This window comes from Chiloscyllium plagiosum, unplaced genomic scaffold, assembly GCF_037043375.1.
Source record: "Chiloscyllium plagiosum isolate Xiang-an unplaced genomic scaffold, Cpla_swu_hap1 HiC_scaffold_22, whole genome shotgun sequence".
Taxonomy (NCBI): Eukaryota; Metazoa; Chordata; class Chondrichthyes; order Orectolobiformes; family Hemiscylliidae; genus Chiloscyllium; species Chiloscyllium plagiosum.
In genome coordinates, this window is record NW_028270160.1 from 24,861,772 (window position 1) to 24,889,016 (window position 27,245).

General features: G+C 39.8%; 1 protein-coding gene across 2 annotated transcripts in view; it reads right to left on the minus strand.

Annotated features, from left to right (window-relative positions):
* Window positions 1-6,049: 6,049 nt before the first annotated feature.
* The window catches only part of vwa2 (von Willebrand factor A domain containing 2), a 71,989-nt gene continuing 50,793 nt past the window's right edge, over window positions 6,050-27,245 (minus strand). For both annotated transcript variants that reach the window (XM_043712796.2, XM_087998867.1), the window contains 4 exons: window positions 26,562-27,140; window positions 22,202-22,753; window positions 13,208-13,330; window positions 6,050-10,628 (listed from right to left, as the gene is read on the minus strand). In XM_043712796.2, coding sequence (XP_043568731.2) covers window positions 10,477-10,628; window positions 13,208-13,330; window positions 22,202-22,753; window positions 26,562-27,140 — 1,406 coding nt within the window. In that variant the 3' untranslated portion in view covers window positions 6,050-10,476. The remainder of the gene's footprint in view (window positions 10,629-13,207; window positions 13,331-22,201; window positions 22,754-26,561; window positions 27,141-27,245) is intronic.

Genomic DNA, 27,245 nt, shown 5'->3' on the forward strand with positions numbered 1-27,245 from the left:
GGTGCTGGAAGCAGAGTCATTAGGGACATTAGGCACCAGGCACCATGCACCAGGCAACGTTCAGTCAACCAGGACCTGACTGACCATACCTCCCTTGACATAGTGAAGAACTACCGTTACAAGATGGAGACAGACAGCTGAACCAAAGCAGCCTTTCTACCTCTACCTAAACAGTCACTTCAATGGTTCCTAACCAGACTTTTGATTAACCAATCCCAGCCGTTGTAAACAGTTAATTTCCAGAAACTGGCTTTGTACCTTAAGTGAGCAACATAACAATTTATGAAATACAAAATAACATTAGCAGAGAGAAAATTAAATAGCATGGTAAACTGACTAACATCTGTGCTTTAAATTTGAAATGTTTATTTTCAGCTTTCATTCTCAAAAAATACACAGAAAACATGTTAAGGGATTTAAAAGAAAAAGAAAACAAAATTGGCCAGATTAGAACATAAAACAGTACAGCAGGGGAATAGGTCCTTTGGCCCACCATAACCATGTCATCCATGATGCCACTCTAAACTAATCCCATCTGCTTGCATATGCCTGGAGGTCAGTGTTGACTGGGGTCCCACAGGGCTCTGTTCTTGGGCCTCTGCTCTTTGTATTTTTTATAAATGACTTGGATGAGGAGGTTGAGGGGTGGGTTAGCATATTTGCAGATGACACAAAGGTTGGAGGTGTCATCGATAGTATCGAGGGCTACTGTAGTCTGCAGTGCAACATAGACAGGATGCAAAGCTGGGCTGAGAAATGGCAGATGGAGTTCAACCTGGATAAATGCGAAGTGATGCATTTTGGAAGGTCAAACTCAAATGCTGAATATAGGATTAAAGACAGGATTCTTGGCAGTGTGGAAGAACAGAGGGATCTGAATGTGCAAGTACATTGATTCCTCAAAGTTGCCACCCAAGTGGATAGGGTTGTTAAGAAAGCATATGGTGTTTTGGCTTTCATTAACAGGGGGGATTGAGTTTAAGAGCCATGGGGTTTCGCTACAGCTCTACAAGTCCCTGCAATATTGTGTCCAGTTCTGGTTGCCCTACTATAGGAAAGATACAGAGGCTTTGGAGAGGGTGCAAAGAAGGTATACCAGGATGCTGACTGGACTGGAGGGCTTGCCTTTTGAAGAAAGGTTGAATAAGCTTGGACTTCTCTCTCTGGAGAGAAGGAGGAAGAGAGGAGAACTGATCAAGGTGTACAAAATAATGAGTGTAATAGATAGAGTCAGTAGCCAGAGATTTTTCCCCAGGGCAGGATTGACTGGTACGAGAGTCATAGTTTGAAGATATTAGGAGGGAGGTATAAAGGAGACGTCAGAGATAGGTTCTTTACGCAGAGAGTTATGAATGCATGGAGCTGTGGTGCTGGAAGCAGAGTCATTAGGGACATTAAAGCGACTGCTGGACATGCACATGGATAGCAGTGAGTTGAGGGGTGCGTAGGTTATTACATTTTACACTAGGATTAAACCTCGGCACAACATCGTGGGCCAAAGGGCCTATTCTGTGCTGTACTTTTCTATGTTCTATGGTCCATGTCCCCCTATTCCTTCTTTAATGTTGTTAACATATCTGCAACAATCACCTTTCCTGACTGCCTTGTTCCAGGCATCTACAACCTTCATGAAAAAAACTTGCCTCATACATCTTCTTTAAACTTTCCTCCTCTCATCTGGAACCTATACCACATAATGTTTGAGGGAAAAGACTCCAAATGTCCACCTTATCCATGCCTCTCATAATTTTATATACTATTAGGTTGCCCCCTCAACCTCCGACACTCTTGTAAAACCAATCCAACCTCTTCTCATAGCGAATACACACCAATCCAGGCAACATCCCATTAACCCCTGTTACACCCACTCCAAAGCCTCCACATCCTTCCTATGGTGTAGTGGCCAGAACTGCACACAATACTCCAAATGTGGCCCAACTAAAGTCTTATTCAGCTGCAACATGACTCGACAACTTTTATACTCAGTTGTCCAACCAAGGAAGGTAAGCATGCCGTAGACCTTCTTTACCACCTTATCCACTTATGTTGCCACTTTCAGGGAACTATGGACTCACATCCCAGGATACCTCTGTACATCAATGTTCCTAAGGGTTCTGCGATTTACTGTACACTTTCTGTTTGCATTTGACCCCCCAAAATGCATCTCTTCACATTTGTCTAGATTAAGCTACATCTGCCATTTCTCCACCCAACTTTCCAAATGATCCACCTTCTCCTCTATTCTTTGACAACCTTCTCATTACCCATAACTCCACCAAATTTTGTCATCTGCAAACTTACTATTCAGATTACCTACATTTTCATCCAAATAATTTATATATATTACAAACAACAGTGGTCCCATCTCAGATGTTTGGGGAATACCACTGGTCAGAAAAACACACCTCCTCAACTACCCGCTGTATTCTACGACCAAACCTATTTTGTATCCAACTTATCATCTCACAATGGATCCCATGTGACTTAATGTTCTTGAGCAGCCTACCATGAGGTACTTTGCCAAATGCCTTAGTGAAATTGTGTAGACAACATCCACTGCCCTAACATCATCAATCATCTTGATCACTTCCTCAAAAATTTCAATCAAATTCACGAGGCAAGACCTCCCCCACACAAATCCATGCTGACTCTCATAATAAGTCAATTCATTTCCAATTGAAGTGTAAATCCTGTCCCTAACGATCTTCTCCAATAATTTCCCTACTGATGAAGTAAGGCTCACCTGCCTGTAATTTCCTGGATTACCCCCATTGTCCTTTTTAAACAAAGGAACAACATTGTCTGTTTTCCAGTCTTCTAGGACCTCACTTGTGGATAAAGAGGATACAAAGATCTCTGTCAAAGTCCCAGTAATTTTCTCCCTTGCCTCTTCATTATCCTGGGATAGATCCCATCAGGCCTGGGGGCTTATTTACCTTATAATGTTGTTCAGGACCACCCAACACCTCAACCTTCTGAACATCAACATGCTATTGAATATCAAAATGCCCCTCATTAATCTTACCGTCATCCATTTCCTTGGTGAATTATTTTAAAGTCCTTCATAATACATCGGTTTACAGGCAAAAATGTAGAATCCCTGGCTGTTTTTCCTGAAACATTGATCAGGGTCAACTTTTCAGTTCATTCAAGCAAAGGCAGCAATAATTTTAACCCCGTTTTCTACTCTTTGAACTTCCAGAACCTGCTATATCAGATGGGGCAGGGATCTTTCAAATCTTCGTGTTGTTTCAGCAGCAGCCCAGAACTATCTCTCAGAAAATATACTTCAAAAAACGTTTAACTGTATTTCTGCCATGATAGACTGAACAGCTCCTCCCAAGACCTCAATCAATATTTAACAAACTGCCAGGGTCTCTCTCAGACTTGCCAGAATCAATTCCCTCACTAGTAGCCAACTTCTTTTATCTGTTAAAGACAATGCTCTTCCCTGGGGGCGTGGCATCTATTAGAATCTTATAACCAAGGTTCAGCCTGCAATTAGCCTCCAGGCCTGCTCTCACAAGCAAAGCTTGTTTGGTCTGTTATTATCGTTTTAACCCAAGCTGACCCAAAGTCTACCACTCATTTCCAGTTCATAACTCAAAACAATAAAATAAAACTAATGAAAATCATTAAGGGTGCTCTCATGCCTCCACCCTAAAAAGTGCCATTTTTATGGAAAGTGAGTTTCATGACAAGATTAGTAACACTTAGGCAACAAACAAAACAAAATTCACAAACAGATGACAGCGAGGTGGTGGTGAGCTCAGAGTAGGACATGGAGGGCTGTGTGAGGCAGCTGGTGGAGGGTTGAGCATTCAGACCTAGTATTGGCTGCTACATGGCGGAGATCAGCGGTCCCTTCGGCATTGAGGTGATTTCAGCCTGGGATTCTTTTGGGAAGCTTTTGTGACATCTTCTTTCCCAGGATCGGTGAGAAGATTAGTCCTTGAGGCAGCTTTGGCATTGGCTGGAGCCCAGGTATTTCAGCGACCTGACATGGCAATCTTGCAGCAGTACTGCATTTTTCCAAACCTAGGAGTTGGGAATTAAGCTAAGGTGAAGTTTGTCTTAATTTCTAAACCTTTTTCTTGTGTCTTCTGTCATTAATAAGGCACTGTGGCATGGCAACCTAAACACTTGTCACTATTGTTTTTGTAAAAAATACAAATGACAATAAATGACTACTCTAAACTATTCATTTGTAAACTTTCATTCTTCCTCTCACTGGATTCTTATCCATGATTTAACTTTCTGGGTCACATTCTTCAATTTACAACTGTTTACATTTAGAAAAAGGCATCGGTAATTACATTTTCTTTCCACAAGTGCAAAATGTTAAGGCAAGGCAGAGATAGTCTGAGCATTCAGGTAGATGCTGAGAGTAAGCCAGGAGCCTTGAAGTGCATCCTAGTCCATTCTTGTTCCTGTGCACAAACTGTCCTGCCAGTAGCACTCCAATGCGAGGTAAGAGTGTACTCCAAAGTGCAGCGCTGAAATGCAAAACTGTTTTGCAAGTGGGTCAGAGATGTGCCATGAGAATGCAAAGAAGCTCACTCATCTGATGCCACCCACTGTGGATGGGTGGTGTAGACAGTTGTTACCCATGGAATGCACCATGAGAGTGCTGTCCAAGGTGGAGGCCCAGGGGAGCTGTGGCTCCAGGTACCTGCTCGTTCAGGAATTGCCACTGTTTAGTTTCTCTCCAGTATGTGGGTGAACAAGAAAATATATATCAATGAGGTGAGATTTGGTACTAACTGCAACTTAATGCATGTAAATAAGTCTCTCTCTGGTCACTTGTGAAATTCTCATCTTGTGTTCCATACTTGATTGCAGAACCAGACTTTTCTTGGCATCATGAATCTCATTTTTCAGATCTTTCCTCATTTTCCCAACTGACTCCTCATTGCCCATAGTCAGTGGCTGGGAAGACTCTGCCCAATGTTTCTGTCTCCACAGATGCTGCCTGACATGCTGAATATTCCCAGCATTTTCTGTTTTTATTGCAGATTTCCACATCCATAGCATTCTGCTTACTGATTCTGAATTGCTCGTTAAGGATTTAAGCTCTGATTGTATGTTTGTGGAGGTTGAACTTCCTTTCCTTACAAAGATTTCAAGCTGAAGGGAATTTAACAAATCCAGGCAAATTGTTGATATGGTGAAATTTAAATAACAAGGAACATAAATGAGAAGATTAGTAAATGGGGTTGTGTTAAAAAAGGATAAGACTGTTTGACAAAATATCTTTTCCTTCTATTAAAATTATTTTTAAAAAGGTTTTAGTTATCAAACTAAGTTACATGTAATAAATCAGACAAGATGGCACACTGTAATGTGCCTTATTTATATCAACATTGAGTTTCAAATCTGGGCCCTTCCTATTGGCATAAACCATGTCCAAAATAGACAATCTTCAATTTTGCTCTTTGTGATACCTGCAAGGAATTTTAATTAACACTTAAAAAGCTGTTCAGTTACTAATAACTTGCTGCTTGGGTCAGTATAAGTAGATACTACAAGGGAACCTGTCTTAGAAACAAAAAAAACTTGCATTAATAATAAACAACATTCTTTGGGATATCCAGATATGGATGGAATGTCTTATGAGGAGCGATTAAATAGGTTGGGCTTGTACTCATTGGATTTTAAAAGAATGAGAGGTGACCTTACTGAAACGTATGTTTCTTAGGGGACTTCACAGGATAGAATCAGGGAGGATCTTTCTCTAAGTGGGAAAGTCTAGGACGAGAGTGAGGTGTCACTCATTTAAGACAGAAATAGGGAATTCCCACTCTCTAATGAATCTATGGATGTCAAGTTTTTAAGTATATTCAAGGTTGAAATAGAGAGATTTTGAATTAGTAAGGGAATCAAGGGTCATGGAGTAAAGGCAGGAAATCTGAAGATTGTCAAACATCAACCATCATCTCATTGAATGGTGGAGCAGACTCGATGGGCTGAATGGTCTACATCTGCTCCTACTTTGTTAAATGAATGTAACCAAAAGTGTGCTAAAATCAAAACTCTAGAGCAGTTTGGTGGCCAATTTATTTTATTAATTTCTAATATTATGTAGCACCATTGTGTCATTTAGACTTATTACAAGTTTGCTTAATTTCATTCTGAAATTCATGAAAATACAAACTATTCTAAAAATCCTTGATGTGGCACATCTAACACTATTGGGTAAACATCATGTGCATATGAGGATACCAGATTTTATATATAAAATACTATCACATCATTTTTCTAAGAATACAATGAACTGTAATTAATAACAATGCATTCTCATTTTATACTAAATGTAGCTTATTTAAAATCTTGCTGTGAAAATCCACAAGTCAGTAGTTAGTATTTTTTTTTGAAAACTTATAACTCCTATTTTAAAACTTCAACTTTGCTCATTGTTTTGTAGTATCTTCATTTTTAACACTTCAAATTAAAAATCTGAGTAGTTGTCCAACTGCAAGACAAATAACTTTGACTGCAGGTCCAAGTAGAAATTAAACCCCATTTTGGTCACTATTTTAATTCAGCCATGTTACTCATTGCATTTGGTAGTTGATGGGAGGAAGGAAACACTGTGCTGTCATCATTGCTGGCCACCTCCTACTAGATGGTGAGCAGAATAGCAATGAAATTAGCGGTTGACAGGACCATAGAAAATTGCGTTCCCTCCTCTGGATTAGAAGAGAAGGCTAACAGTAGGAAATAGAATAAAAATCAAAAGAGAAAAGTGAGCAAATTGTTTACTTTTAAATTATAGCCAATAATTTTATTAACTGAAAGAGTAAAAGAGAAGAACAACTAGATTAGTGTGAAAAATTAATACGGACCTGTCTGACTGATATAGTCTAATGCAAAGTTTAAATAAGTGAGTGTATTTATTACACTACTGTAAAGACTGGTCATTTGTAAGTTAAAACGAGGAACTATTTCATTGGTCCTACTCTGTGAAACCTAAAAGGGTTAAGAAAAGATTTACAAGGATGTTGCCAAGGTTGGAGGATTTGAACTATAGGGAGAGGCTGAACAGGCTGGGGCTGTTTTCCCTGGAGCGTCGGAGGCTGAGGGGTGACCTTATAGAGGTTCACAAAATTATGAGGGGCATGGATAGGATAAATAGACAAAGTCTTTTCCCTGAGGTTGGGGAGTCCAGAACTAGAGGGCATAGGTTTAGGATGAGAGGGGAAAGATATAAAAGAGACCTAAGGGGCAACTTTTTCACACAGAGTGTGGTACGTGTATGGAATGAGCTGCCAGAGGATGTGGTAGAGGCTGGTACAATTGCAACATTTAAGAAGCATTTGGATGGGTATATGAACAGGAAGGGTTTGGAGGGATATGGGCCAGGTGCGGGCAGGTGGGACTAGATTGGGTTGGGATATCTAGTTGGACCGAAGGGTCTGTTTCCAAGCTGTACATCTCTATGAATCTATGAATCTATATAAAACCTTACTTCCTGTTATCACATTTATGTCACTATTCTGTGTGAATTTTCCATTCTAAATTATTTCCCTACATTTATAATAGAAACTGCCACATAAATTTGTCCAGTTAAAATTACATCTTTCACCCAGTGGAGGTGCAATATCACTTTGGGTTTGCTTTTTTAGTATCACACCTGTACACCAGAATACATTTATGCTCCAACCAACTCCACTTTGCTCCTTAATTGCCCCAATGATTTTGGTTTGCGGCAGTATGTAATGATAAATAACAATATCAAACCAAGTAATGTATAAAAATAAGCTCAAGAATTATTTCCTAAAACAGAGACTGAATTAGAAGAACAGAGGTTGAAAGTTGTGATATCGGACTCGGTGTCTCTCTCCACAGATGCTCCAGCACTTTGTTTTGTTTCAGATCTCCAGCATCCACAGTGCTTTGCTTTTAAATGAAATTGTCTATCCAATTGAAAGTGAACTCTTGACACAACCCTTACCTAGCTCTACAAACTGGTAGAGGTGACAAATACCACAAGGTGTTAGCAGTGGTCATCTGGTAAAACAGCAAAGATACATGTTTTGCATGTGTGGAAGGCTGCACAACAATCATATGCTGATTTGCTCAGTATCCAAAGAATACCCATTGTAAACAATATGGTCCAGTTTTTATGTTTACTCAGAGAGTAGGCAGAATCCCTACAGTGTAGAAACAGGCCCTTCGGCCCAGCAAGTCCACACCAACCATCCAAAGGGTAACCCAACCAAACCCATTACCCTAGCCTATATTTACCCCTGACTAATACTCTTAACTTATACATCCCTGAACATGATGGGCAATTTAGCATGGCCGATTCACCTAACCTGCACATCTTTGGATTGTGGGAGAAAACCAGAGCACCTGGAGGAAACCCACACAGACACAGGGAGAATGTCTGTGTGGAGTTTGCACAGTCACCTGAGGCTAGAATTGAACCCAGGCCCCTGGTGCTGTGAGGCAGCAGTGCTAACCACTAAGCCACCATGCCACCAGGTGCTGCTTTTATTACTTATACATTTTATTACTTGTTATCATTTAACACCACTGAAGTCAGCACTATGTAGCAATGTGATTTTAAGAAAGCTGCTTTGAGAGATCATGTAAATTAAATGCAAGTACTGCAAGTGAATGATTTCCCTCAGCCACCCATACACAGTTACTGTATAGAAATCGCTAATGATCTGACATCTTATTTTTAAAATTATCTTCATGTCTAAAACTGGTTCATAAAATTAAAAGGTGTATAATCTGTGGAGGAGGAATGACTTGCTGTTGAAGTTATTGCAACATTTGTGCTGCACTCTCCTGGAAATCAGTATCCCTAGGTCTTGCTATTCATGTTACAACACTGATGAAAATCCAGTCAAAATAAAGAACAGGATGGTTTGTAGCAAGGAAACCAAGGAGACTAAGACAAGAAGGGACCTGAAACAAGTATAAATACAGCCAAGAAAGAGACAGGGAACAGCCCAGGATATAACTTCTGACATCAAGCGATTAGAGTGGATTTCAGGCATGCACACTCCTAAGTAGTTCTAGAAATGACACGCTTGTCTCCAAATAACGATTATATACAGTCTGTACGATAATTACATAGCAATGATAAGTAGTACTGTCATCCTAGTTCAGAATGCAATTCACTCAGGCCTATTATAAATATCTATTACAAGATAAACAAATGTTGTGTTGTTAAATAAAATGAACACTAGTTCAAGCTTGAGACTTACAGGTATTTTCAACAAATATATAGAGAAAACAATGAGATATACAGACTGCAGTTCAAGTCAGAATGCAAGATTTTGCTCCAATTATGTCTAGATCCTAGTGTTTCTAACACAAAGTAATATTTTCACATAAAGATGCAAAGTATGCTGTTTAAATCAAAGCTCAATGGTTCAAAAATTTGGCTCTGCCATATTTAGGCTAATTTCGGTGTTTTACAATTCCATTCCAGAAATGTAAGTTGCTGAAAGTCAGCACTTCAGAAAGAGTAATCTTGAGTTAAAGTCATTGGTTTTGCTGGAAAAGGAATACTGTCCCAGAAGAGGGTAAATGATCAAAAATTACATAGATTTTGTGCCATTGATAGATATATTTAATTATAAACTATTTTTGTAATTAATTGTATACTCAGTTCAAATTAGTAAACAGAGACCAAGGTCCACCTTCTTATTTTTAAAAAATGCACTCTATTTTAACCAATCTCCTAAAACATATCATAACTGCATAGGCTAAAATAATTTTCAGTCAGTTTCACTCCTTTTGGTGATGAAGCCTAAGCCAATCAGTTGATTGATACTAACAATCCAGTTAATTAATCAGATTTACTTCAGTGATCTCCACATTAGCCTGCATACTAATTTCTTTCTCATATATTTAACACATCACTGGACATGGAAATCACTCATGGTAAATCTGCTTATTTAATACAGCAGGGCAGAAAATGTCTAACTTTTCTTAAGAGTGGACATGATGGAGGATAAATATGTTACATGTCACAACTCTATGCTTTGAATCACAAATCTCGATGGTGGTTGCTAGTAAAACAAATTCTTTGGTTTGATAGCTTATAAGACCTGTGCAACAGGTCTTATGACTATATTTCTGAGTGAAGATCCGTGTAATCATAGTACAGAAAAGGCAATGTGATATTGAATGCTTTCTGCAATTATGCTGTAGCTTCCATAGGCTAGGAGGATCTTTGACTGAAAACCTATGCAGACAGTTGATAGCACAGTCAAAACATAGTTCACTAACAATGGTTCTTTGAGAAATGTAGGTACCATATGAGACATTTTTAAATAAAACGAAAACACTTTGCTTCATTATCTGTGAAACTGGGAAAAGAGCAATGTGGCATCCACATTACTTTAAAAGATTGACAAAACCTTGAAACTCAATTCTTTTGGTATTTTTGTGTTTGGACTCATGAGCCCACTTTGAAATAAGGAGTTTATGTAAATCAGGATTACATGACTCCTCTTAAAGTAATGGTTCTTTGTTCTTTCGGTGTCCGCGTCTCTTACGAGACCTTCTTTTACCTCTTCTGTTTAAGCGCCGCTGTTTCCTCTGTCTGCGACGTCGTTTCCGATGTATCCTGGGTAAATCGCCACGTGGTTCTGGATTGGAGATTTCTTTATGAATACAATAAAAAAAGTTTAACACTTTGGGTTCCATCAGTCTCCCTTGATTCCAATCCTTTAACTTCTGCCATATATATTCTAGCATATAACTTCGGGCTGTAAGGTTAAACAAAGCTAAGTATGTGGATTTAGGACTAGTGCAGGAAGCAAGGTTTTACATGCCATTTGAAAGTTCTCTGGAATAAGGTCGTGCAAAACAGAGCTTTCAGTTCAATTAAAACAGGACCAATGTTCATTGAAGGAAGGAATGAATGGAGTCCTGGTTTCAAACTAATATAGCGGATTTCAGCAAGGTCAACCTTGAGATTGGAAAAGAATGACAGGTGGAATAAAGGTATTGGAACTGAAGCTTATCTGAAAGAAACTGTGAGAAATTACTACAGGGAATAAGAGAAAAATTATGAGATCGTAAAAGATACAATATAGAAGAGGCAAGGAATGTATTTTTTTAAAATATAAAAATTAGAAAAATGACATTATTGTACACTTAATATAGAAATAACATTAAAACCATAGAAGGTGCAGTATTGTAAACTCACCAGGTTGACACCAAGGATGATAACAGATATGAAAATGGCAAGACAGAGATGAAGAATCAGAGATTTAATGTACTTTACTTTGAAGAAATGAAATGTTCTTTAAATTGGGGATTTAGTGTTGATGGATCATCAATGTGAAATGATTACAGACCATTTTGTCACCAGGACTGTCTGCAGCAGACAACTGCAGCTTATAAGAAAAGTGGAGAAATATTTGAAAAGGATAGCGGGGGTGTGTAGAGCTTTTATTGTATATAACTTGCTGCAGCAAAGAGCTGGCATAGACACTACAGCCTTCCTACGTGCTGTATATACATGTGGTTATTTGGTACACATAAAAGGCATTGAATCAAAACCAGATTATTTTTTATCCATAAAAATTGTACAATTTTCCACAGAGCAATACTGCTTTTGAGAATAAAAGGTAGTACAAAGAAGCAGTTTCTGGGGATGTGGCAATCACAGGTCTGTACACTTGGTTCCTTGATTCCTATGAACAATTTTCCCATTAGGAGGGTGGGATAAGCCCCAAACATTGTTTCTTATATAGATTTTTTATATGTTTAGAATCACAGAACTCTTGCACCTTTCCTTTCTTTGCTGAGAGACCCCAAGGGTCAATGGATTTCAGGTATTGAGACTTACTTGGTTACACAGGGTATGAAAAATGTGGTGCTGGAAAAACACAGCAGGCCGGGCAGCATCCGAGGAGCAGGAGAATCGACGTTTCGGACTTAAGCCCTTCTTCAGGAAATGAAATGTCGATTCTCCTGCTCCTCGGATGCTGCCTGGCCTGCTGTGTTTTTCCAACACCACATTTTTCAACTCTGGTCTCCAGCAGCTGCAGTCCTCACTTTCTCCTACACAGGGTATGGACAATTTGCAAGTGCAGCAACTCACAAGAACGCAAAAGTCTAGACAGGCCCGACACCCACTGATGTTTGCGGCAAGCTTCCTGGCTTTGTTTCTGCACTACATTACATGGCAAGGCAGTAGTAACATGAGCCTGGCATCCCTGTGTGAGGGGCCAATGCACGAAAGTGCAAGGGGAGGTAACACAAGGCACGAATGCAACATGATGCAGTGTACTAAAAGTGCGAAAGGAAGATGGGATAGGAAAAACAGCAAAAGCTTAGCCAGACAATCTGGAAATTCCAAACTTGTGACACTGTCTTGTGCCTTGATAAGATGGATAGGGACCTTGTTCTGGTTCTCAATGAGGAAATGAACGTGATTTCAAACAACCCAAGGAAAATAAGTTTAAAGTGGAAGAATTAGTGAGTTAACTGCATGAATATTCCAATGATAATCCAAAGTGGATTTAAAATTAGGGCTGAAAGCTAATGCTAAAAATAACTACAGATGAAAGTTTAAAGAAAATTCAAGAATAAGCTTTCATCTGTGTCATATGTGCAACAAAATTATAATCCTGTTTATAAGTAATTTTTTATAAATCACTACATAGCATTCACTGTAAAATCTTACTTAAAAATAATCTGAATCATAATATATATAAAAGAAATCATGTGAGAGCTTAACTTCTATAGACTATATCCTCATGAATTAGAACTGAGGATCAAATACAAGTGTGTCTTTATGCATTTTTGTACTGCAGAGCCAGTTTCAGTTTAGTATGACTGGTTCTGAACCCTCCACAAGTTACAGTACAAATGTGGTACAGTTTTGCCAATCAAGGAGGGCCACGATGCATCGATTTGTTCCCATTGACTCCATGCTCTATAAAGGTTTGTACATTCTTAATGCTTTATCTATAGAGTTGTTGTGCTAGGTGTTCACAATGCCACAGATAATATCAACAGACCAGATTGAGTATTTATAAAGGACAATCCCACCTTTGAAGATGGTGGTTGGTGCTGAAGGAAGCAGGGAAGAAACAAGGCTTCACCTCAACCTTATCTAAGGTTAAGAGGTATGACTGGCATGGTAATGATTAAAAAATAGTTTGGTTCACTGACATTAACTTTCAAACAAAGAAACTACATATAACTACAAAAAACTGAAAATACATACTCTGTTCACAATGGACTCCCTCCCAACCTTTGCACTCACAACGATAACTTGCATTGTGCAGTATGCACTCTCCATCATGCATACATGGATTGGGTTTGCACAGATTAATTGGTACCTTGGCCACTGTTGAGACAATGCCAGAGATTTGTTAAAAAAAAGGAATATCATCCATTAACGTGGTCCTGAAACATAAGCACTACATTTTATTCTTTGTGGTTCATTAGGTCTTGAAATAAAGACCAACTTTTTTTTAGTCTTTTCATTCAATGTTTGTTAAACACAAGAGATTATGGAGTTGCAGTTAAAGCATAGGGAGGTTAGACTGGTCTTTTCCGATGTCAATCAGAATGGTTGCTACACAGACCATATAGGTCAACTAAAATCTAGGGATTTAGCCAAATAAAAACCCTTAGGCCTAAGCACATAGACCTTCAGACAATGCAGTGTGATTTGGTCCTGCATTGTAATAAAACAAATAGTCAATCTTTGGTTACTGTAGTTTTATAAATGTTAAATTGCAGATTTTGAAGTGTTAGCTTTTCCTAAATGAGATGTGAATGCTTTTTGCTAAAGAAAAGTACAAACTAGATTCAAAGTAAGAAATAGGGTTATAAATGGACTAAAAAGAGGCAAATCTCTTGCTTGGGATATTGAAAAGTGGGCAGGCAGCAGGAAATGTCCATAGTGTGTGATGATGTCAGACCACTTATTAATTCAAGAAATAGAATCCACAGAGGAACATTTCAATTTCAATTTCCCAATTACATTGGTACATCCGGAGACAATCTGTTGTGGGACAAATTTAATCGTCTCCAAAAATGGATGTGGGGAATGCAATGTGTGCTAAACCTGCACCCAGTGCTTGTCATACAGGCAGGACAGCAACTTTCTGTTGCCTGTTGCTTATTTGAACGATCTTTACATTCAGTTTTGCTAATTGCACTGTTCATTAGTGGAAAACATCAGTGAGGGGCATGTGGTAAGACACCAGCCATATGTAGGAGGGAAGCAGCTAGGGCAATGTGGTGCCAATTTTCTGGAGGGATGGGTCACATATGACTTCCACTGTATCTATTACCCTTACTGTTGCCTGTCAATGAACTAGCCCAGCCTGCTACCATACATGCTGACCTGGGTCTTGAGCTGCTTGAAATTGTTTATCCAAGATTGTCTCAAGTTGCCTCCACTGCATATCAGCGGCCTTCCACCATCCATGCTGCAACCAGAGACGTGATACTGCCTGGGAGCAGTAGGTCAGGCAAAGACATCCAGAGAGCACTAAGGGAATGCAGAATGCTGCAGTATGGAAGACATTTCACATTTAATGCTTCCTGGAGATTTACGTTTTCAAGGTTTGTCGAAAGATTGATTTATTTGAAGTTGTTTGTAAATAACTGGAGTGGTTTATTTAAAAGAAATTGTGAAAAGATCTTGTGGTTATTGGAGACTTTTTTTGAAAGCAAGGCTTCACTGAAGTCACGAGACTGGTCATAACTGCTTGCTTTGATGTAGATCCTAGTAGGGCTGTGGGAACATTGAGTGCATGGAGTATTTGGTAACTGGTCTTCAGTTAGGGTCAAGGAGCCTGCAAGGAAGGACCTGCCAAACTGGACTCTCTCATTTCTGAGAGGAGAATCTTTCTGTCGAGTTCAGAGTAGAAAGTAATTGTTGTTCTGGAAGAATGACTGAATGAATTTCTGAATATTGCATTTCCTGAACAAACTGTCAGAAATACTCCAGGGAAAACTGTGTTTGTTTAGTGATTTGATCACACATGCAAGACTATCAGATCAACACACTTTGAAACATTCTACACTTCATCCTTTTTGCCCTCAAGAATAACTTATTTTCCAAAGTATTTTTTCAGAAAGTTAACCTCTGCAAAGAAATCCTTTTCTTCCCTTTTCATGAAGAATGAGTGAGTGAGTGAATTTGTGTGAGAGAGAGAAAGAGAGAGTATGTGTGTGCGTGTTGGGGATATTTAGAGGGACAACATTTTGTTTTGGTAATAAAACAATAATTATACTCATTAAGAAACTTTGCTGACATATCCTTTTATTTTAAAAGCTGATAATCTTTTAAAGGCTAAGAAATTTTATTTTATACCATGACTTGTGGAGTAGTTGAGTTAATTATAATAGTAATTTAGTCAACTTTTGCATGCTTAATTGTTTTTAGAATATTTTGCAGTGGTATTTTTGCATTGCAAATGGACACAGTGCTGGTCTGTTATTGAAAGACTGATAGGTACAGTGCTGTTGATGCTTGGAAGTTGGGCTTACAAATTTTGTATCTTTTTTTTCTTTATTCTTTCACCAGAGGCCAAGGCTCATAGTTGTTGGCCATAAACTAAGAGGCTTGCTCGGCCATTTCCGAAAGCTGTTTAAGAGTAAACCACATTGGTATGGATCTGGAATCAGACCAGGGAAGAATGGCAGATATTCTTTCCTCAAAGACATTAGTGAACCAGATGGGTTTTTTAATGCCTGTTAACAGCAGTTACACAATTGACATCAGAGCAGCTGTAAATTCCAGAGTTTTCTTTCACTGCCATGGTGGGATTTGAAGCCACATCCTCAGAACATTAGCCTAGGGTTCTGGATTACTCCACCAGTGACATCCCAACTGTGCTACTGTTTCCTACTCATGCAGGAGAATCAATCTCTCAACATTTTTGGGCGGATGTGGCTTCCTGCTACGACCTCTTCACTACACCTTCTTCCTCCCTCTCCCAACAGTTTAGCCTATGTTGATTCTCCCAATATTCTTATTTCCAAAAGAAGGTCGGCTATTGCACCACATCTGGGAGCAACTGCTTTGTGTAGAAGCCTAGAGGTCAGCAATAAATTCCTTTAGTCTGTCATTTCAGCCCCTGTATAATTTTTCAACACTAAGCAATTATAATAAGCGTTGAGTCCTTGATGAATTGTTGTAATAGCCAGAAGATGCTAACCAGCAACTAAATCATTAACAATTCATTCATGGTTACTGTCTTACTTGTTGCTGAATATTGCAAATAGTAAAAGGAAGTGCTGCAATAATCAGTCATCGTCAATAATGTTATGATCTCTGTATGCTTTCAGCAAATGTTCACCACACATACTAATGCCAGCACTATCTCAACACCAAGACAAATGTGCCCCATGTACAATAATGCAGTTTTAGATCTTGAAGGACATTTGTAGTGTCAAAATAAATGGTATTATTGCACCTAATTTCTCATCCAATGTCTTCAAAGATCTTCTATAAAACTGTCTTAGCTTTCAAGTAACAAAATCAAGGCATATAAGACTACAATTAAATATTATTCCAAACTGCAGAAGATGAATAGTATTGTTCTCACAATTCAATCACAACATTAGAAGCTTTGGAGTTCTACAACATTAAGCTATATAATTCTGAATACTCAAGAGAGGATGGTAACATGTGTGTAGATCTTAATCAGGCTAAGTTCTCTTTAATAATGTGGGTTGTATATTCTTGTCATTTCATTTAGTAAATGCTCAAATTTCAAATACAAACCCAACATTTTGAAGTACAAATGAGTACTTACTGAAGTACAAACAGATGTGCTTCATTTAGCTTTGTTGCAAAGACAGATCAAAGAGGTAGATTCATATAAATCAAATAATTTTTGAACACTGCTATGCCGTCATACACTATGTTATTACAGAATCATTATAAATAAATGAGTGAAAGAAACAGATCAAAATGCAACTCATGGCTTAAAGTTGCACAGGATAAGTTAACATGATAGAACAACTGATCCCACGTAGGTCATTACTTTCCATCTAGACACACTTTGCCACATAACTTCACACTCAAGTAATTCTTTGGCTCACTGGTCATATTCCAGAATCTGGAATACAGGTTTTGGGATGCAACGCTGCTACAGAGGCTCCCAGTGAGTGGGAATTGGAGCTCATGCCTCAATTCCAGGTTGACATTATGTGGAATACTCAGATTTGGTGGGTGTAGGTAGTGTTCTTTCGAATTATAGATGATGGAAACCTACAAACCTTTCCACACCCAGTGAGTGGATTAGCCCCATTTATAGCTGCAGACATCGTGTTCACGTCTCAATCTATCAGATTTAATCACATTATGAATTGTGTGGAAGATTTTGCTTCATGTTGCAGGCATCCAAACCTTCCAGCTCAACAGCCATTATCTTACCTTTTACACAAGTCAATTTACACAACCTGCCTGAAGCATTTTGACAGTGTCTCCCTTCCATGAAATTGTGCCCAATTACGAAGATAGTGCGGGGCGGGGGAGATAGGAAGTTTGTGATGCATCTCAGATTGACTGAATCAAGGCATTTATTGTAGGATTTGTCCTGTATGAAAGATTCTGTTTCATCCCATTCGAACACTGACTTCTTTTTACCACAGAAATGAACCCTATTACTGATATGATCTGACTTAGACAGTTTTGTTATTAACTATAACATGATCTGACAGTTTCTTTATTATCTACAGCGTAATATTACAAACATGATTTTTCAATGGACATGGGGACAATAAGATAGAAAAGAGGTGCACCATGCTGTCACAATCACATTGCAATCTCCCCATCACCACCTCACATGTCTCAGATGATATGCAACAGAGTGTGTGTCGGACTCAATAAAAACCAAAAGAACTGGGGATGCTGTAAATTAGAAACCAAATCACAAATTGATGGAAAAGCTCAGCAGGTCTGGAAGCATCTGTGGAAAGAAATCAGAGTTAACGTTTTGGTTCTGAGGAAGGGTTACTGCACCTGCAACGTTAATTAAGATTTCTCTCCACAGCTGCTGCCAGACGTGCTGGGCCTTTCAAGCAATTTGTGTTTTTGTTTGTGAGTGCGTCTGACTCCATGGATAATCTATGCTAGTGCTGCATAAATCAGAAGATACATGTGTCGAAAGACATTCCATCTGAATTTTGGTTTGTGGACCAAGTGTTGGGCTCAGGCAAGTGGTATTATCCTGAGGTCAGTGATAGCCCAGGATTTGAAGGAATGTGAGTGTGTGCATATGCTGAGGAAGCCTGTCCTCTTACAAATGTTGTAAAGTTTTTTAAGCAGTCAGTATGCTGTCTAGATGTCTAAACTGTAGTTTATCTTAGCAGAATTCCACTCTCATTCATAATGGGACTCCCCAGTGGAAGCTGTAGAATTTATTTCCCAAGTTCAGATGACACTTGGCTCAAAGGACGTTTCCATGCAGATCTTAGATGGCCAGTGTTGCCTTTGTTTTCAATTTCAACTATCAAATGCTATCTAAATGCATGAGTTGGCAGGTGAAAATAAACCTCAAACTTCCCATGCCTAGCCAAATCAAGAAAGACATGCATTTATGTAGAACCTTTCCTGCTTGGTGGATTATATAAAGCATTTTACAATCAATTGAGCACTTTTCATACTGAAGTAATGCTGTCAATTATCAAAAACGTAACATGCTCAATTAAAATATCTCTTGATGAGACCTTAATCTAAGTTCTGATAAGAACTCTTTTAATGAAAATAAGCTATCAAAGCTCATCTTTGAAAGAAATCATTGTATACTTTATTCACATGGGACCTCCAGACTAAAGTGAGACAAAATGAATAAACAATAAACAGTCTTAAAAGGGCAGGTTTCACAGCTTAGTTTTTCAAACACTTTTTTTTTTAGACAGGATTTCTTAATCAAGCTTGACATTCTAATTGATCAAAGCTAAAATGTAAATTATAGTTGATCCCAGGAAAGTTTTCACGGTAATTTCCAATAGATGTAGAGAAGAGAAACAGATCTTGATTATTTTTTTCTCTGTGAGATGCAGTGCTTTGAAATGATTAGTTTAATTATCCTTAGAACACATGAAAGGTAGCAGGTCAATGTGAGAATGCAATGGAACTGACTGGTACTCTCTTTATTCAACAATGTATTTTAGCAGAACTTTAATCAAATTTCACAAGTTTCCATCTGTACTAACTTACATAATTACACTGCACCTATTGTTTTCTATATTTGTGTTTACAGTATATTAATTAACATACTTGCAATCTCTTTTGTTAGCATTGCGGCTGGTTTATATTTACTTACCTGAAACTTAATATATTAAAGAATACTCTTTAATATGATAAATTGAAAATGCAAGATAAGTGTGTTTATATTAGCTGATGTTATAATGTGGTGGAGTGGAATTGTCTCACCCTTTCCTAATCACTTTTTAAAATATATTTATTTAGACTCTGTCCAAAGGTGGCACGAAGCCAAGTTAACGTTAGGTGGAACTTTTCATAGAGTGCAGTTAATGTCTCAAGTAAGTGCTCAGTGTGTGTGTGAACTTATTGCAAATATTCAAAAGGGAGCTGGCATGCACAGTTAAATGTTAAAAGAAAGTGGACCGGGGATGATGAATGTGAGAGGTTGCTAATCTCCTGGAGTGAACTTAGTCCACTTTGCAGGTCAGAAAGGAACATCCTGTTTCTTTTCCCAAAATTGAGTAGAGTTCTTCCCTTTGATTTTTTTTTTTAGCTTACCCCAGGAAACTGCACAGATACAGGGTGAGGAAGGTGGAATTTGAAATATTATATGGAAGTTATTCCATGCTGAGATGAACCTTCCTTATCCGTTCCCAAATGTTCATTTGTAATGAGCGTCACAAAAAAAGTGATTTGTATTGAAATAAATCAAACTTGTTCCTGTTTTAGAAAGCCCAAATATATGATCCAGTTTCCAATCTTGAAAATAAATGCCAGACTGGACCTCTGTAGTCTTATCATTTCAAGCTGTTGTATTTTCAATGGAGTAAATAATATTATTTGCTTTGAGGACATCTAGCCTCCAACCCTTCTCACTAACCCATAACTCTCTTTTACATTTATTCAGATTATAATTACTGAATCATGACATCCAGCAGCTCTTTATGACCTGTAACATGATACGTTCACAACAATAACTCATTTATTTAATGCCTTTTGTGACAAGAAACATCCATGGTGCTATACTGTTAAACAAAAATTGACAAATTGAAAACTTGGTTAGACTTGGTAAGTTTAAAGGAGGTGGTGATGCCTCAGACTGTAATTTCAGAACTTTGAGCCTGGATAGCTAAAAGAATATGGGGGGATGAAGGGAATACATGACAGTTCAAATTTGTGAAAACTCAGAGCTCTTGGAAAGTTGTGGAGCTGGAGACAGTTACAGAAGCTTATAGTTTTCATAGATGGCATTACTGAAGATACATGAAGCCCTCAGTACTTAAGCAAAACCAGAAATTGCTGGAGAAACTCAGCAGGTCTGGCAGCATCTCTGGATAGAAAGCAGAGTTAATGTTTTAATCTGAAGCTTCTCCAGCAATTTCTCCAGCTGTTTTTGTTTCAGATCTCTGGCATCTGTAATTCTTTTTTTTTCTTGGTAATTATTACTGATTAGTGATGCAGTTGAGCATGTTGACTTAACTTATTGCATGATTTTTGTCTGCACCATTTACTAACTATGGCTCATCTATGTCTATTTCCCATTCCCCAATTTGTCTCTTTGTTCAGCAAGATGGATCTCTGTTACAACATCTTCATCTGCTACTCTCTCTCTTTGTGCTTGCTTTTGATTGTGCACTGATGTGGTTTTAGGGGAAATGGTCTATGGAATTTATATGTTTGTCTTGATGACAAATTCTCTCTTTTCAATGTTGACATTTGGGTGGCTGTGTGTCTCTGATTTCTTTAGCTTTGAGTTTCTTAAAGCCTAATATTATCCTATCCACTGAGGATTTCTGTATTTTCTGACACCATTACAAGGCAATAGGCCCAAAGTGCCACGGGGCTAGGCAGACTGCAAGTGCCCAACACTTAAAAATGAAAACGTATGTAAGGAGAGAAAGGTTGGCACTGAGGAAGGATATGCAGATGACAGTGACACAAAAATGCTGGCAGTAAATGGATAATAAAAACAGACAAGTTGAAAAAAAATCAGATAATTTTTTGAAGTTGAATTAAAATTAAGTGTCCTACCTTGAGTAACAGAAGTATAAAAGCATAAAAACAAAAATTGAAAAGTACGGAGAAAACAATGAAAAAAATTCTTTCAAACTTTAATTTTTTTAAAAACTGTTTTTACTCTGAAAGAGTTACCATTCTGCTTATAAAGCCACAAATAAGGCAAAGTATGACTCATTTGTTTTATTATTTCCAACTACACACTCAAAGACCTGTTTACTCAATACACTTGTAGTTTCCTGGAAACTACAGGTTAAAACTTACACTCCTATTGAAAATCACCTCCAAGCTGTCTATCCCAATGGTTTCCTGTAAAGTATATTCACTACTGTGAATTCTCTTCCATTCTCCAACTGAAGACATTGAGGTTTTACAGGAGATTGTTGCCATGGGTGTCAGGTGAACTCCAATACTTCCTCACTGACCATTATTCATTCATACACTGCAGTAAAGTCAGCAATTTAACTGATTGGGTGGGGGAAAGGCATCAAAACCTAACCTAATACTCTGTCAATATTTTGTCCAACTATGAATATTTGCAAAAAGAATTATTGGATTGTGACCCAATATTTCACTCCTTTAACTGCAGATACCATGAGGTTAATTGTAACAGTAACATAAAAAGGTAAAGTCACCATAATTCCAGAGGATTTTATTAAAGAGAGATGACAGGTGCCAGAAGGTCACCATACCTTAGGCAAGGGATGAAGTTAAGAAAGAAGATGGTAACCTCATCCAGTGCTGGAATTGAACCCATTCTGTTATTATCATTCTGCATTGCAAACCAGCCATCCAACCAACTGAGCTGAGCTTCCCACCTGTACCACTACATCATTTCCATTCACAGTAAGACCAAGTTGAGAATTTTCTGCAACTATTCACCGTCACAGGTTGGACTCACTTTATTTTAAATTAAACCTGTCACTTGTCAGTTCTGAATCAGATAAAGAATAATAATCATTAATTTGATATGTGGAGCAAGGAAAAATACATTCCAAATGCTTTCAAAAGGATTCGCGCAATTACCTTCACACAATCTGTGGACAATAGTATCTTCAAAATATTTCAAATCTTCATAGGACGGTACCATTATCATGTGAGACGCAGAACCAGCGATCTTTCCCAATGATTCCTTCTGTGCATCACCGATTCCTACAGTGAAGACTGTGATACCATTATTCCTCAGGGTCTGGGCAGGTACGGCAGCATCATCTGTACTCGCCCCATCTGTCAGCACGACAGCCACTTTGTTCACACCAGGTCGTGCTCCTTGTCGGATGCTCAAGACATCATCATAAATGTGAAGGAGAACACTGCCAGTGGAGGCAGTTCCACCCAGGTAAGGGGCCAGGCTAATTGCCTTCTGGAGATTTGTACCTGAATCAGAAGCATCGAGGCCAAATATTGTCCTAGATCTGCTGCCATAAATTACAAGGCCAACTTGGGTAATGTCACGATTAATCTCAAACTGTGTGATGACGCTCTTCACATAATCTTTCACCTTATCAAAATTGTCCTTTCCAACTCCAGCAGATGCATCCAAAGCAAAGACCAGATCTAGAGGCTGGGATAAGCATCCTGCACAGTGGAGAGAAATAAATACAGAATTAGAAATTCCTCTAAGGTATTGGTTTCCAATGACGTTCCCATTCCAAAGGGAAAAGGAAACAAGATGGAAGTGAATGCATTGGAGAGAATTCTCATCAGTTTCTGCTTGTATGGATTTGGACAGCAACAACAATAGCTTTTCGACAATATCTTTCATCTAAAAAAAACCTATCTCACAGCACTTTCCACTCAGGCAGAAGGAAAGCAAACATCAAGCCAGAAAACAGAAAGATAAGGAGATCTAACTTCCTTTGACAAAATGATGGATTTCAAAAAGGATTTTAAAAAGAGAGGGAGCACTTAGGGAATAAATTTCAGACAGCTTGACGCCAATATCTCAAGGCTCTCACACTAAGAGTGGAAAGAAAGTAGAAAGCACAGAATGTCAGAGGAATTAAAGATTCATGGCAGAGATAAAATGAGGTGAAATCTTAAAGTATTTCCAAGGATAGGTATAATCAATCTAGATAGAGGTATGGGTGAGATGATAAATGTGAGAGTTTTCAACAAGTTATGGCTATGAATAGTATTGGCTAGGGAGATACACTGGAGGAGTAAAATTTGGAAATATTGATGGCATATACCAACGTTGCAGTTTTTAAACGACAGAAGTGAGGCCAATGCTGAGAAGGTGAAGGTTTCTGTCATGGCATCTGGAAATAAGCTCAGGTCAGACAGGAATCCAAGACTGCAAACTAACTGTTTCAGATGGTATCAAGGGAAAGGAGAAGAACTAGTGGCAATGAAGTGAGGTCTTAAGATGATGTCTTTCCTATTCCATTGCTGCGCTGGAGGAAGCTGATTTAACCAAAGTTGGATACAGACTCAATGTTTAATCAGTTCCAAAGTGTTTGAAGGATTAAGAGATCCATTTGAGGGCTGAGTGCAGCCAATGGTTGATGTCACCAAGATAAAGAAAAGGACAGAGGTGGCAAGAGTTTGTGCACAGACATAGAAGACCCATTGTAAGTCTTATGCTTTAAAGAGCTTTTTTTGATGAAACCCAAAGAGCTTCTGCCTATCCTGTCAAGCAGGGAGTTATGGGAGTGTAAAGAGACGTCCTTTTGCTGGATATGAATGAGTAAAATTCAGGTTAATATTTAATTTAATCATTTAATCATTGAAAAGTAGATGATAATGGCAAATGTAGAACAAGGAACAAACATGCACAAATACTGCTGAAGCTGAGAAGTTAGGACACACACCACACTGAAACAGATCCTTTTATAGTGGCGTTGGTCAGGGCTATTTTGATGCTATGAGGAGGTCAAAAAACAAACTGGAGGACTCAGGCAGCAAGTTAGGGGAATGCTGGGAGCCAATGACATGTAAAAGGGCCTCAGTGTGTAAAAATACTGTTGGAGATTAATCGGTTTTCAACATTAGTAGAAGGGTCAAGGATGAGTTTTTTTAGAAGGGTTTGAAGGGTAAGTTTAGTCCTCAGCCCAATTGTAAAAACAAATTGGTTCTTTCTTCAGGATGTTTGTAATATTATCGCTGGACTGTTCGATTTGGAGTTTGCAACAAAAACAGTGAAGTGCATTCCTGGCATTTTCCAACAATGTGGGTGCGACAAAGCATTGGATGTTTTGTCTGACAGAAAGCATATTTTGCCTGATAGAGACAAGGTGAGATACCAATCAAAAAATGTTCATTATGCAGAGTTTGAGAGATTCCTAAAGTTTTGATGAGAATTGCAATTTTGAAAATCTTCATTTTTTATTTTCAATAAATGGTGTGTTAGCCTATTTAATGTGAAATAGAAAAGAGTTATCTCTGTGGTGTTAAATAAAAGCTATGACTTGTCATGTTTCCCTTAAGTCCTGTCTTATTAGCCCTGCATCTTGAATAACTCCCTGCTAGACAGGATAGATGGAAGCCTGGCTCTTTGGGTTTCATCAAAAAAAGCTCTTTACAGCACCCAGATATACAGAGGGAACTTGACTATCCGAATACCAATTATCTGAAAATCAGATTATCCGAAGGAGATCTCGAGGTCTTGATGGAAACATTACATCAAAGACATGTTTCCACCAGTGATGTGTCTTTTGTTTACAGTAATTAAACAGACACTGTCTCCAAATGACTGTCTGCCTGCCCTCTCTCTCTCTCTCCCCACACTTGCCCTGGAGTTATACAAAGGGGTGTACCCTAACCCCACTCCTTTTCCCCAGATACTCTCTCCACCTTTGTCCTGTACAGAGCAAAGGTAGACCCTGTCAAAAAGTTGCAGTAAAAAGTTGTGCGTGTGGCTGTGTGTGCGTGTGTGTGTGGCTGCGTGCGTGCGTGTGTGTGTGTGTGTGCTATTTGGAGACTTACCCCACAAAGAAAACTGCAGCAGTATGGTTGTTGGTGTCCAATCCAGCTACTCCAGAGAGGGGCGAGTGTCTATGGAGTTTGGGGAGCGGGCGGAGGGGGTGCCGGATAGGGTTGGGGTGGGGGCTGTTGCATGAGGTCGGGAGCAGGGGTGCGGTGTGGCACGGGGTTGGGGCGGGGGTACTGGGGGCAAGGGGCTGTGTTGCACGGGAGCGGGGGGGCGGGTCAGTATTGGGGGCGGGGACGGTGTTGCACAGGGTTGGGGGCAAGGGGCGGTTTTGCATAGGGTTGGGGGTGGGGCAGTGTCGCACGGGGTTGGGGGCAGGAGGCAGTGTTGCACAGGGTTGGGGGCAAGGGGCGGTTTTGCATAGGGTTGGGGGTGGGGCAGTGTTACACAGGGTTGGGGCAGGGGCGGAGTTGCACGGGGTTGGGGGCAGGGGGCGGTGTTGCACAGGGTTGGAGGCAGCAGGCAGTGCTGCACAGGGTTGGAGACAGGGGGCAGTGTTGCACGGGGTTGGGGGCAGAGGATGGCGTTGCACAGGGTTGGGGGCAGGGGGCGGTGTTGCATGGGGTTGTGGGCAGGGGGCGATGTTGCACGAGGTTGGGCCAGGGGACGGTGTTGCACGGGGTTGGGGGCAGGGGGCGGTGTTGCACGGGGTTGGGGACGGGGCGGTGTTGCACGGGGTTGGGGACAGGGGGCGGTGTTGCACGGGGTTGGGGGCAGGGGTTGGTGTTGCACGGGGTTGGGGACAGGGGGCGGTGTTGGTGTTGCACAGGGTTGGGGACAGGGGGCGGTGTTGCACGGGGTTGGGGGAGTGGGGTCAGTGTTGGGGGTGGGTGTTGGCGTTGCATGGGTTGGGGGTGGTGGCCGATTTTGGACGGGGTTGGAGGCAGGCGGGGGGGGGTGTTGCACAAGGTCGGGATCAGGGGGTGTTGGGGGCGGGGGCGGCAATGTTGCACGGGGTTGGGGGCAGTGGGCCGGTGTTGGCGGCAGGGAGTGGTGTTGAACGGGGTTGGGGGTGAGAGGGTGTTGGGGCTGGTGTTGGGGGCAAAGGTCGTGTTGCACGGGAACGGGGGGAGCCATTTTGTGGGCGGGCTCATGCACTGTGTCCTGCTGCAGTCTCCTGAACGGGGAACAGACTTTAAAAGCTCCAAGCCCCAGAGAAAACGCATTTGATCAATTAACCCAATAATTGATTATCCAAACAAAATATTGCCCGCCCATCAAGTTCGGATAATCAAGGTTCCCCTGTACACCGGGTCTTCTGCATCTGTGCACAAACTCTTACCTCCAATATAAGGTACTTTCACCTAATAACTTCGAGGAGCTAGGTAACTTACCATGTGGGACTGCATTTTCATACAGAGTTCATAGCACACTATATCTGTGCATCCATGTTCTATCACACTGTTATCTGAGGAAAAGGTAAAAGTGAAAAACAAGTTATGAAAGTGTACATGCCTTGATTATCAACGCTGCAGATTTTCTTGTTCAGTTCAGGAATCTTATTCAAGAGGCTCCGTGGATTTGAATATGTGATAGTACGCTGTGGATCTCCTGTAATTCCAACCAGTTCGGATTGACGGCTCTGGCTGCCAATAGCAAGAAGGAAGACCTTTCGATCACTCGCATTTTTGGCTGACTCAGCAACTGAATCTTCTGCTTTCGAGTCAGTTAGCAGAACTAAAACACGGGGATGATCTTTCTGAACTTTTGCAAGTGCTGAGCTAGTTTTGAATCCAAATTGGGTCAGGTAATGCAGAGCTTTGCCAGTCTTTGTGCTGCCCCCTTTAAAACGTATTGAATCGATCATTTTAACAACATCTGATACATCACTGTGCTGACCCACTGGCAACTCCATTTGGACACCATCACTGAATTGTGCCACTCCAACATTGACTTGACCATCTACAGTCAGTACAGTTTGGAGAAATCGCTTCACAAATGATTTATGCTGAAGAAATCCTTCTTCTGTCACTTTGGAAGAGCCATCGATAAGTAATAAAAGATCCGCATTGCAGTCCAGACCTTGCTGTGGAGCTGTTAAAATAAACAAAACATTTCAAATACATTAACATGAAATTATCTTATGAACAAACCTTTAAATCATTCCAGTAACACTGTAGACACTTTCAGACAGTTGCA